At 43.3% G+C, this 12843-nt stretch overlaps 1 protein-coding gene across 2 annotated transcripts; it reads right to left on the bottom strand.

Moving 5' to 3' along the window:
* Positions 1-736: 736 nt before the first annotated feature.
* Positions 737-11379, bottom strand: LOC125717894 (cytochrome P450 3A27-like). 2 transcript variants are annotated; one of them, XM_048991246.1, is made up of 13 exons: positions 11214-11379; positions 10744-10837; positions 9456-9508; positions 9009-9108; positions 8456-8569; positions 6887-6972; positions 3087-3235; positions 2789-2913; positions 2530-2629; positions 2236-2396; positions 1665-1891; positions 1414-1576; positions 737-1223 (listed from the first exon to the last, which is right to left on the bottom strand). In XM_048991246.1, the coding sequence occupies exons 1-13, from the start codon at positions 11282-11284 to the stop codon at positions 1134-1136; spliced, it is 1533 nt and encodes a 510-aa protein (XP_048847203.1). In that variant the 5' UTR covers positions 11285-11379; the 3' UTR covers positions 737-1133. The 2 variants fall into 2 exon arrangements, with proteins under 2 accessions (XP_048847203.1, XP_048847204.1); XM_048991247.1 differs by having other exon boundaries at positions 2530-2617.
* Positions 11380-12843: the final 1464 nt, after the last annotated feature.

Raw genomic sequence — 12843 nt, 5'->3', positions numbered from 1 at the left:
TCCCATAAGAAATTCCCATAACTTAATATAAATTTTCCGCCATATAAAAAAAATGTATTATATAAATTACATTTCAATACATGGACATTAAGACATATAAAAAGAAATACAGGTAAGCACCTTATTGGTGTTAGTAAGTGGAATGTGCAGTAAATGAGCAGGTGTAGATTCAGAGTTACATATCACAACTAGGACTCAAACACACATTCATTGGCTTTCTCATTTCCATTTGATCCATCCAGCACTTTGAGAAATTGTACCGGTTGGTGTGTGTGTGAGGAGTAAGGATTAGATGAGCGGAGTAGGTGACAGTGCTGTCCAGGGAACACAATGCTGCCATTTTGACAGCCCCCCCCCTTTCCAGTGTTTCATCACAGGATGGGTGACAACTCTACCAGCAATGTCAAACCTTTTCCGTGGAATGAGCAGCTAGTCAGTGAAAAAAAAAACCCAACAATGAACTGTACTGTTGGAATTTTCTAGTTTTACACCCTATGACAAGAAAAAAGTATTTTTAAATCTAAATAATACGCAGTTTTGCAGTCCATTCAATTTGTCACCCTTTTCCATTCTCAGAATCCATTTAATTTGAAGCAAAATTTAAGTAAAGAAACACTGACCGTTGCTGAAGTAAAATGTGTTGCCGTACTGCCCAGTGGGGTTGTAGTGTGCTCTGCTTTAGTCTCTTGGTATTGAACAACTTATTTTCAAGGAAAAGTTTCAGTCACTCATGAGCTATTGAACAGCTGGTCCTTTTATTTTAGATTTGCATAACAGGCCTATTGGAAAACAGTGAATAACTGAAAAGCACCTGTACTTTACGGTCCCTTATATCATCGAGACAGAGAAGTAGATATTCAAATACAGGTTTTAATTAATTAGCAAACAAAGGACATTCTGTTTGATTAAACATGCGTATCTGGCTTTCTATTCAGAAAATGTGATTTTAGAAATGATTGTACTTGTAGTTTGTGAGTTATTGAAGGAAAACAACCAAATGTCTTATGTCTTAATGTCAAACCAGCTTTACTGCAGTAGACGATTGCAAACTATACGGGGATTTCCACCGGTCCATAAAATGATTGTATTAAAGTTACGGTACAGTGTCCCCTAGTTGACAAAATTACTCAACCTCATTCCTGTTTCGTTGCTGGAGTCCTTGGCACAATCTTCAGTGTGATAGGGGTTTTGGGTTGAAACAATGTATTTAATTGCAAAGGGATCTAGAAAAAGAAAGTAAGTTCTGATTTAAAAGTATATGTCGTTATTCTGACTATTAGTACAGGCAATATTTACGTGCACTATTGTATGAAACCAGATAAGTTTAAATTGTGAATCAGCAGATTACAGTACTATTCCTACATGGTGCCTTTGAGCCATGGAGATCATCAAGGAAATGACGTCATCACCTACCTGCGTCTCCTTGCAAGTCTCCAGGCTGAAGTTCTGCAGCAGCTTCACCACGACCATTTTCATGATCAGCAGAGCAAATCTCATCCCGATGCAATTGCGAGGTCCCATTCCGAATGGCAGAAACGTGTAGGGGTTAATATCCTCTCTGTTTTCCTTGCTGAACCTTAAAAACACCAATAGGAAAGTTATTATAAGGAAATAGCAACAGTAAGAAAATTACGTAAGAGCGCGGCAGACTTTTTGTGAGTTACCGCTCGGGCTTGTATGTGTCAGGTGACTCCCAGATCTTTGGATCGCGGTGCAGAACATAGGTTGGCACGACCACCAGGGTGCCAGTGGGGATGGTCACCCCTTGAATCTCCACCGTATTCTTGCAGGCCCGCTCAATGCGTGGCGCAGGAGGCCAGAGGCGCATGGACTCGTTCATGGCCATGTCCAGGTATTCCATCTGCATCAGTGCCTCGTACGTGACAGGGGTCTGTGGTGGGCAAGGACCCTCTGATAAGATGCCTGACCTAACATGTCCTGCATCTTCATGTCCAGTGGGTGGCACTGTCCCTCAGTATGTTAAATAAACCACTGTCTCTCAGGCCAAATAAAACTTTGAGTTCACAGAGTGCTCAGAAACCTGAAAAACCTGTTGTATTATTATTAATCTTCCCTAGGTTAAAACCAGAGAGAGAGAGTGAGAGAGGGAGAAAGAAAGATAGATAGATAGATAGAGAGAGAGAGAGAGAGAGAGAGAGAGAGAGAGAGAAAACCCAAAGTCTGACAGTTTATAATGAAACATCAGGACATATTGCGAATGATCTTTATACTTACATTATTAGGGAAGACACTGTCGATCTCTTCCTGCAGTTTCTTCATGGCTGTTGGATTGGTTGCCAGGTTGTGTGCTAGTAGTGAGAGGGTGCTGCTAGTGGTTTCATACCCACCGACGATGAAGACTAAAGACTGAGACAGTATCTCATGATCCGTCAGCCCTAAAACACAGAATTGGGTTCAGTGTCATTTTGGACACAGGCTTTTCACAGTTTAACTTCCAGGGAAATGAAATCTGCTTAAATACTTCGGAGCAAAGAGGTGAACATTGTGTTTGGAAAGACACACTCTTACCTCTAACAGGTTTGATGCTCTCCTGGGCGTTTGCCTTCTCCTCCAAAATCTGAGAACGAACCATAAGCTGTAGGAAGTCCACTCGACTCTGTTGGTGAAACTAAATGTTTGTCAGACTGTAGTTTGAGCACAGGAGGTCAAAGGTGATCAAGATCACCGGTTGTTTCTACAGCATGATTAGCTCAGAGTGGGTTTAGAACATTGTTGCATCGGAGACCCAGACAGAAAGTGCAGGACCCTGGGTTTAAGCAGGACACACCTCCTTATTGATGTGATGCTCATCCTTTATCTTCCGTACTGTTCCGTAGAAATAGTCCAAGCTTGACTTAGAAACAAAGGAGACGCCCAACTTCTCAAAAAAGCGAGCAGTAAAAGGAAACAGGGCTGGAAAAAAAGGGTTTTCAGTTGAATCATTTGTTTGTTTTTACAACTGTAGTATGGCTTTATTTTAATGCAGCAACGTTTCACACTAAATAATTCTGGTGAAAAAAAATCTTGGAATTGTACAATGGAGTTACTTGAAATGATATGAGAAATCAGGCACAATTCCCACATACTTAAAATCAGGATTAAGGGGTTAAAAAGGCTGAATTTCATCATTTTCTTAACATTGCCGACAAAGGGGTCCTTGGGGTTATTGATGGAATCAATGTCCACGCTGAAGGATGTGCTGGTCACCACGTCCATACTGTATGGCCCAAAAATGCTGGGGGGAAAGGTAGTTTGAAGGATATTACCATCAGCAGATTTTGTCCCTCGCCATGGTAACAGAATTGTAATTTTGTGATTCAATAACCCCACTAGTGCTGGGCAGTATACCGGTTCATCTGGTACAGTATAAAGTTTTCATTCACATGAATAGCAGGCCCACACTGCCTCTGCTAGCTTGCCGCCTTCCCATAGTGCATCCATGCACCATCTCTTCCCCAGGTGACTGACACACATGCACCCAGCCGTCCACATGATGTAATGTAAAAAAAATTTTGAATTTTTTATATACCACCATGCCTTAGCATAGGTGAAACAACCATTGTAACGCTTCAATAGGCAGAAAATTATATAAAACTGTTTACTGATAAGGGGGAGCACAGTGGTGCAGTGGTTCGCGCTGCTACCTCACAGCAAAAAAGTCCTGGGTTCGATCCCAGGTCCTTTCTGTGTGGAGTTCCCACGCTCTCCTGGTGTTCGTGTGGGTTTTTGCAAGGGGGCTCTGGTTTCCTCCCAAACTCCGAAAGCGTGCCGGATAGGCTGATTAGCGTGTCTAAATTGGCCCAGTGAGTGTGTACACCCTGCAGTGTGTTGGCACCCACCCAGGGTTGGTTTCCACTTGCACCCATTGTTCCTGGGATAGGCTCCACGTAACCCAAGTTGGGATTAAGAGGTTACAATAATGGCTGGATGGATGTTCATTGCTGGAAGCACTATGGATCAGTGCATTGACAGTGAATCCCTATTTAAATACCTCCAAGTGTGGCAGAATTCTTTAATCTCAAAATCCCCAAATTATTGTCTAAAATATACAGGACACTTTCCAAAATGGATGAATCAATATCCCTTCCTATTGCAAAATGGGAGGCAGATCTATCAGTGGGGGCGGCATGGTGGTGCAATGGTTAGCACTGTTGCCTCATACCTCTGGGTCCCGGGTTCGAGTCTCTGCCTGGGTCACATGTGTGTGGAGTTTGCATGTTCTCCCCATGTCGTCATGGGGTTTCCTCCGGGTACTCCGGTTTCCCCCCCACAGTCCAAAAACATGCTGAGGCTAATTGGAGTTGCTAAATTGCCCGTAGGAGTGCATGTGTGAGTGAATGGTATGTGAGTGTGCCCGGCGATGGGCTGGCCCCCCATCCTGGGTTGTTCCCTGCCTCGTGCCCATTGCTTCCGGGATAGGCTCTGGGCCCCCCGTGACCCAGTAGGATAAGTGGTTTGGACAATGGATGGATGTTCACTGTGATTCGTACAGATGTTGGTTATTGTTTTCTCTTTTCAGCAGGTATTGAAGCAGATTATGTGTTTTTCCCCCTTCTTCTCATTTTCCCCCTCTCTCTCCCTCTCCTTCTCTTGAGGAAATAAAATAAATAGAAATAGGTCAGGTCAGGTCAGGTTGGGGAGCATGTGTTGATGCAGCGAGTTGCCACACTCACCACATTAAGAAATGCCTTTGGATCCCAGCTGGCAACCCCCCAGGCATACACATGGTCCAGCCCCACCCTCCGGCAATGGCCATCCATAACGTGGGCATCCCCTTGGCCTGGTCCAGCCTCTTGGGTCCTCAGCAATGAGGATCTTGTAAGCAGGATAACCCTCAGGGAAACACGCCACATGGCTGTAGTGCCATAGCTGATGCTCCCTCACAATGCAAGTCAGCAGTACCCAAGGATTCTCCGAAGAAACACAGTACCAATGGAATCCAGTCTTCATCTCAGCTCACTGGATAACATCAATGTCTCACAGCCATACAGCAAGACAGGGAGCACCAGGACTCCCTTGGATCTTCATCCTCTTGCAAAGATATTGGAAGCATCACACGCCCCTTTCCAGCGACTTCATGACTCCCCCATGCTCTCCCAATCCATCTGCTAACAGAGGAAGAGTCACCAGAGGCATGAATGTCGCTGCCAAGGTAAATGAATCTCTCGATGAGGTCGACATTCTCCACGCTGACAAACACACTTCTGATGGCTGTGCCTAAAAAGTTATTAAAGGCCTGGATCTTAGTCTTGATCTAGAAGAGTTGCAATCCCAGATCCTCAGATTCCTCAATCAGTCTCTTGAGAGCCCCAATCAGAGCCTCCGCTGACTCTGCGAAGATCATGGCATCGTCGGCAAAGTCAAGATAAATCTTTCTTCTCCAACAGATGCCCCACAACTGCTGGACCCCACGATCCTGGCTACCACCCAGTCAAACCAAGCACTGAACAGAGTAGGAGCATGAACCTACCCGTGGTGAACCCCAGAATCAGCTGGGAAGAACATCACAACACTCGCAGTACCAGTGTACAGGCTGGCCATGACAACCAGCAACTTCGGGGGGATCTCACAAAGTGTCAGGGCAACTCGATCAACTGAGTCGAAAATTCGACAAAGGCTGCAAAGAACCTGATTCACCACTTGTGCAATCTCAGTGAGGTTGGGTGCTTCACAGCTGATTGGAGGATCAGCCCCGAGAACTGTGGACCCACAGATGTCCAACATCCTAGCTGGAGGATCAGCTTTAAACAACTGCTCAAAGTAGCCAGCAACTACAGTGTCATCCATGATGACCGTTTCATGATCCGCCCTGACCCAAGTCTTCGAGGAACAGATTCAGATGTGCATCATGCTTCAGTGCCTTTGTAAGCAGGATGTGGGTCACTAAACCACAGATTGTGTGTCATCTGTTCACAGTAAAATGTCTGCCTCAATGAGACGTCACTCACCGCAGTCGGAGCATACCCTGAGACAACAGACAAGACACCCACGGGGTACCTTAGCCCGAGTCTCATAATATGCCCGTTGAAAGGAGTGACATCAGACAGCATTGGGAGAAGCCAATCCGCTACAGCAAAAGCTACTCCCTGAGTACAGAAGCCATCAGACCGACCAGACCGAAGGTAGGAATACTGACTTTCAGAGATCTGGTCACTCCTTGGTCTGCGTACCTGAGAGCGCCTCCGCCAAAATGCAGAGTTTACAAAGCTCCCCCAACAGCACAGGTAGATGGTCATCTCGCCAGGGAGACAAGACACTCCACGGGCATACCGGAATGGGCCGCCTCAAACTGGGACCCATGTGCTGCCATGCAGATGGTGCCACCTCGGCCCCACGCCAGCCCTGATCCCCAACAGGTCTGACGCTATTAACGTCTGGGGATGTGGCTCCCAAAGGCTTTCCCCCATGACGCGTGTAGCCTTCCTGTGGGCAGCTGCAGCAGAGCGACTCCCGCGGCGAGCAGAAGGGTATCATGCTCGTTTAGACTGAGCCGTTGTGAGTTGTTTTACAGTGGCAGGAGTGCCAACCCCGTCACCAACCCATAAAATTTGTCCCTACAAGTTGGAGGACTGTTTGCAGGTCCAGATGCAGTTAACATCACACCCAGGGCACCTCTTTACACACCTCTTTAAAAACATTCATAATGCCACGGTAATGATGAACTTGGAAAAAACAAAAATACCGTCATATACCATGAAACCGTCAGAATCTTAAAAAATACCGTGATACAACTTCTTGGTCATACTGCCCAGCACTACCCCCCACCGCTGTTGCTGCCCTTATTGCTCCCTTATACCCCTGCAGCAGTACTGTATGAAGCTTGAGGACATATACTGCAGTACTGAATCGTACCCGGAGGCATTTGTACCACAGAATCAGTACTCACTCTTTAATTCCCACTGGGTTCTCTAGGTTTCGCTTCTTCAAATTGGCTATTAAGGAATCAGCATAGCGCTCGACAATGGGAAAGATCTGGAGGTCACAAGAACAAAAGCTATATAAAAGCATGCGAAACACTCAGCAGCAGATCCTGTTTCCGCTTTCGCTTCAACAGCCGGCAAGATGTTTCAATGAAAACTGATCAACAACAAATTACAACAGCTATTGCACATCAGTAATTTGTCATATATACAGGACAGCAGAGACACTTAATGGCTTTTGTTAAAATATTATATAGCAGGATTATTATTATAATTTACGCTTGTATAAAACTTAAAAGTTTCAAAGATGCTGAAGTCAACACCAGTCCATGATGTGCAAAATGAAACAGCTCCTGTCCCTCACTGGCCAATTGAAGCCAAATTAAGCCTCTCACCAGTCTCAGTTCTAGCAAGATAAAGAAATATACATTTCTTGACTATAGGAGGGAACTAATGAGGTTTCATAGCAACCTGCATTGGACAGTGATATTCAAACGTTTTTTTACAGGGTCTCCCTGAGGGCTGACATATTTGTCCTGACCCCCCTCCCCTCCCCCCACACGTACACACACTGACGCCAAATAAACGTTAATTATTAAATAAAATGTAATTATTTTATCAGCATCGCATAAGGTGTACAGACATATAATGTGTTCAGATTATTAAAAATTTTTCTATAGGTTGCAATTTAAAAATAGGCCTGCCCCCACACAGTCCTTTATTTTTTTCCCCTGACCTGCACCCCCCTCACATGTAATTCCGTCATGCCCCATCAGAGGGCGTGCCTCACAGTTTGAATACCTCTGGCTTATCGCCAATTCATACTTTGCTTTTCCAAGTGCACTTTCAGTCATGGACGATTGCATGTGACATAAAATTCATCACCCGGGGTTGTCCACAGACTGGGATCAGTGTGCATGTAGCCCAGTTTGTTACGTCTAGATAGTGGAGACCTTGCACATCCGTGTGCATTGATTGCACATGTGCAAGATAATTGATTAGGCATATCCAGTAGGTGGCAATGTGGACTTTCAGAGATCAGCAGTCAATGATGAAAGAGCAGCAGAAGAATAATTGTTGTTATCGTAGTAGGTATGGTGAACAGGTGTATGAGGAGGGTTGGAGGTATCCGTATATCTAATTCTTCATACTGGCCAGGGATTATACAGAGGTATGCAGTATTTTAAAAAGCAGCACTATTCTGGCATTTTGAAATCTTGCGAGTCATTGGGATCCTGGCTAATTTTGCAGGAAGCATTTCAAAATACTGTGGTATGACTTATTACCACACTGCTTTTATTTGTGCTGTTGTAACACCTCTGCCCTCTCCTGGTCTGGTGGAATATCACTGCTGAATGCATGCACTGACAACAGCCCTCCACAGCCAAATGTAAAATAAACACACGCTGCCATGCGGACGACCGTCCCCAGCCTGAAAGCGCACGAAAGCAGACGTGGAAAAGTGAAGTACGAACTAGGCTTTAGGAGACACCCTGAAGGCACAAGAAGCCCCTTCCCCGTGTGTAGCCCCGCACCTCTTTTAGCCGCCCACTGGTGAATAACGGGGACATCGAGCTCCGTATCCTTTTCCATTTTTCGTCTTTTACTATCGACAGAGCATCAGCCAGCGGCCCGGCCAGAACCACCTCCTGCAGGAAGACACAGCGGTGGGCTAGCTCTGGTGCTCGCCAGAACAGGGCCATTGATTTTATATGGCTACAGTAGCTAATCGTTTCTGGCATCCTTAGTGCAGAGGGACAGAAATGTTGACTTAGCTTGAGCAAAACATGCAAGCGGCCAGCTATACAATTAACCAGCAATGCAAAATAATCCATTCATCTGTCATTTTCATCAATTAATAATTTACCTGTTATATCAATTAATTACTTTACATCAATTAATTACTTTACCTGTTATAGCTGATATGATCCAAGGCCTATTGCAGGAAGCATACAGTATGGTATATGGCCTCTCTACGGGACAGATGCATCACAGGAAATTCGAATACACACACACACATACTGAGGGCTCAGGGCACGGAGAAACAGCTCAGGCCATGGAGAAGCAACAGCAGCAGCTCAGACTTACTCTCCGGTTTGTGAAGAAGGTGTAACATTCTTTGACCATCACTGATTTTATCATCTCCGGGTCTGTAATCATCAGCAATGGCTGTCGGCCATCAAAAATCCTGCAGATTGAAAAATGCATGAAGCTCATAAGAAGCAGGAGTCTGGAAAGGGCCTGGTCTTCAGCAGCTGTGTACATCCCTCTTTGGCTGAATACCTGTACCTGCCATGATGGACGTGCCTATCCTGATGCTTTTGTGAAAAGCTTAAGAAACATAAATATATACACCTTCCTAGGAACTATCCATCTTTCATAACACTTACACAGTACATTGTAAGTGTAAGGCACAAGGCCTAAGGCAGGGGAACACTCCTGATAGAATGATCGACCATTCATCCATCCATCAATTCATCCAATATTGCACTTATCTGTTCCATGGTGAGGGTCTTATAGATACAGTAGACTCACCCCCAGATGCTTCCATATTTATTGAAACACTGCACATCAAAATTGTGAAAGCCCTGCAGAGAGATGGAAATGAAGCTAAAAATTACTGATGCAAATGTTCTTACTTTGAAGGAATTACATTCTATTAAAGAAAACAGTTTCAGAATGTTTATGGTTATGTTCATTTTTAAGAAACAAATCATTTGTCTTTCCATCAACCATCAGTTTTCCTGACTGAGGGGGCCTGGACCGTGGGGGAGGGGGTTCAGTTCAGTAACGAATTGCAATTATCTTCTTCTATTGCAACAAGATTTACCACTGATTTTGAAATATCTCTTTAACAGTTAGTTATTATAATTATGTTGGTCACATTTGTTACATCTGTCATACTTGCCCAGTTGCACACTGCCCAATTTTGTTAAGGGACTGACAAGCTGCACTGCACAGTACTATCATGAATATGGAAGGGTGTGGAGAAACGTTTTACAAACTTTGGATCCTATAAAGGAGAATATTGACATGAGAACAGCTTTGCGACTGGATTCATGGTTCAGTCCAATTCCGGTTAAGCAGGGAAACAGAATTTGTTTTAAAATAGTTTATTATTAAAACTGCCAATATAGGTACTGTTGTAAATCAAACTTAACACAGTGGGTCTGTCATGTCTAAATAACAAATTCTAAGAAAAGCTCATTTATACAGTTCATTTATACAATTTTATTGGTATAGAAAATACATATAAATACAAATTGCATCGTAACAAACATCATGAACTACAGGCAGCCACCAGGTTGAGAGCGTCTGACTGATGGACACCTTGTACTTAGGAAATGACTACCACAAAGTTTATTACGTAAAAAAAGATGCGCTGACCTGATTCGGTGATTCATTTTGAGTTAACCGAATATGATGTGTACTGTCGTCTGGATTTGGGAGGGCCCAGCTGTCATGTCGTGTGTGCCACGCCCCCTGATTACCCACGTGTGCTTCCCTGATAGTCTCCAGCTTTGTCCATTTACTTTGATTGGTCCTGTCTTATTTAAGTCCTGGTCTCCCCTGTTGCCCTTGTCTGTCATTGATGTCAGTCAGCGTCTGATGTTCCCTGCACCCAGTGACCCAAATAAACCCCCGGTTTTACCCGTCATCTGCGTGCTCCTTGCCCGCCTGCCCGAGCGATCGCCCACTTTTAATCAGCGCGATCGCAGCCGATCGTGACAGCAGCCAATTCCCTCCCTTATTACATAGATTCATTGAAATGCATTCCTGATCGGTAAAATCACACCAAATGCATTACATTCAGCAGACTCACCCAGATGTATGACAGAAGCGTCCCTACAAATGGCAGTGGCCTTGGCCCTGGAATTCCTAGCTTTTTGAAAAATCCGTATGGCCAGACACCATACCTACATGCAGGGGTGGGGGTGGTGGGGGGGAGAGTTATGTACAAGCAATGTTACAAACACGTCAAAAAACAAAATTCACAACTATGTGAGCATGTGCATGTAAAAAACATCAGCGTTAGCAGAAAATATGTGTTTTTATATATTTCACTTTTCAGACATATTTCATGTGAAACATCTGTTAACGGTTTTCATATATTCATGGTCACACGTAAGTAAAAATAAATGTAAAGAAACCTATCAATATCTACTGCCTAAACTGAGACAAATTAACTGCCTCATCACAGATCCACGACAGCTATTAATTTGTTTTTTCTAGGTTATTGTATTTTTTGAAAAGTAGTACGTATGCAAAAGAAAATAGAGGAGCATAACTTACAGTATCAGCAGAGTGAGGAAAGCTATTAACAGAGTCCATGTTTCTGTTGAAAAAGAGGGAATGAGATTCATGGCGTGTTCTTCGCGAAAATTGCCGTTTTTAAAGTCGAATATTACACAATGTGCATTACTTTATACCTCTTCGTATTTCCGGGCATTCGCGGTGGGCGGAGCCTGAGTTTAAGCAATACCCGGGTTGCCAAGTTGTACAGTGATTCTGCATCTATTGGATTTCAGTTAGAAGTTTGTACATTAATCGTGTAGTGATAGTGACGTAAGATTCATTTTCGTAAAAATCAAACGCTGCTAAACCTTTGTGTGCATAGACATATGCATCAACTGAAGAACATATGTTGCTTTTACCGAGAAGGGGGATTAAGGAATGACATCTACGGTTTACCTTATATGGACAAGCGCGTACAAATTCACAATGGGGAGGGTTTTACTGTTGGGTATTGATAAAGAAACAAATATAAAAAAAACAGATATGATAAGTCATTGTTATCGTCCCCTTTGAGTAATAAACATTCTTATATAAAAGAATAAATAAAAAATTCATTCTTCAGCTAAAGAACGGAAGTGTCATATGATGGTGAATTGCCTTTTTTTGTTGACTTTCATGTGACCCGTAAAATCATACAAAAATAAGTTTCCCATTCCTCTTATTTTCGATACATAAAACAATCTATACCTGTAGTCTTAAACATACTCGTCTCGTATCCATAAATTGTACACCTTCATCTTGGTGACCATAAAGACACACAACCCACCTGTGAAATAAAATACCAAAGTCCAGCAGTGATCAAAGATCAATGTGTGATTATTGCTGTAGATTTTACATCATTTATTTACATATTTTCACTTCCTGGACATCATGGAGTGTACTTACATAAACCTGGATAATATATCCTACTACATACCTAGGCTACGGTAAGTAGAAAGAGTAGACCCTAAAATATCGATAAAAAGTACAGTATCATAAATACATAAACCATTAACATAGTTGTTTATTATCACAGTACAGTATTATGTATTGTAGTTAATTGTATATGCTATATTTTTATATGACTGGCAGCGCAGTAAATTTGTTTACACCAGTATCACCCCAAACGTATTATTAATACAGCGTTACAACAGCTACGTCACTAGGGAGACATGATTATTGGAGGGCTTGTACTGGCTGGTATTGATTATTGTGAGGGAGTTACAACCCCTCCTATCCCTGTAATTTATGTCCATGACAGGAGTACATGTGTGCAAGGGCACAATTGAAAGTGCATTATTTTGCTATATCAAAGAAAATTTAAGACATCTTTAGGTATATTCTTTCAGTGTAACTATAACATTGCCATTTATCTTATGATTAAGTGAATCTCACTGAATTAAACAATGAAAAGGAGTTACAGTACTTGAGTGTCCTCCTTGTGGTGCATACTGCACAGCTGACTAGTTTCCTACTTGTCCCTATGTATTGGTGTACCCTGCAGAGAGGCCGAACACCAACTTGGATTTTCAGAATAAATGACAGGAATAAAAGATGCACTGTGTCTGTGCTGGACTCTGCATGGGAAGTGCGTCTGGTCCCCCTAACTTGTACTCTGCGTTATGTTTGGTTAGTCAGGTGTGTGGGG

Source organism: Brienomyrus brachyistius, chromosome 22 (assembly GCF_023856365.1).
Source record: "Brienomyrus brachyistius isolate T26 chromosome 22, BBRACH_0.4, whole genome shotgun sequence".
NCBI classification, from domain to species: domain Eukaryota; kingdom Metazoa; phylum Chordata; class Actinopteri; order Osteoglossiformes; family Mormyridae; genus Brienomyrus; species Brienomyrus brachyistius.
This window is presented reverse-complemented; position numbering and strand designations above follow the sequence as displayed.

Excerpts from the sequence above, each read along its gene's own strand:
- LOC125717894 (XM_048991246.1), bottom strand. The coding sequence starts at position 11,284 with ATGAATCTCATTCCCTCTTTTTCAACAGAAACATGGACTCTGTTAATA. Across the intron at positions 2,630-2,788 it reads AGCATCACATCAATAAGGAG|TTTCACCAACAGAGTCGAGT; the intron begins GTGTGTCCTGCT and ends ACAAACATTTAG. Across the intron at positions 1,224-1,413 it reads AGACTTGCAAGGAGACGCAG|ATCCCTTTGCAATTAAATAC; the intron begins GTAGGTGATGAC and ends TTCTTTTTCTAG.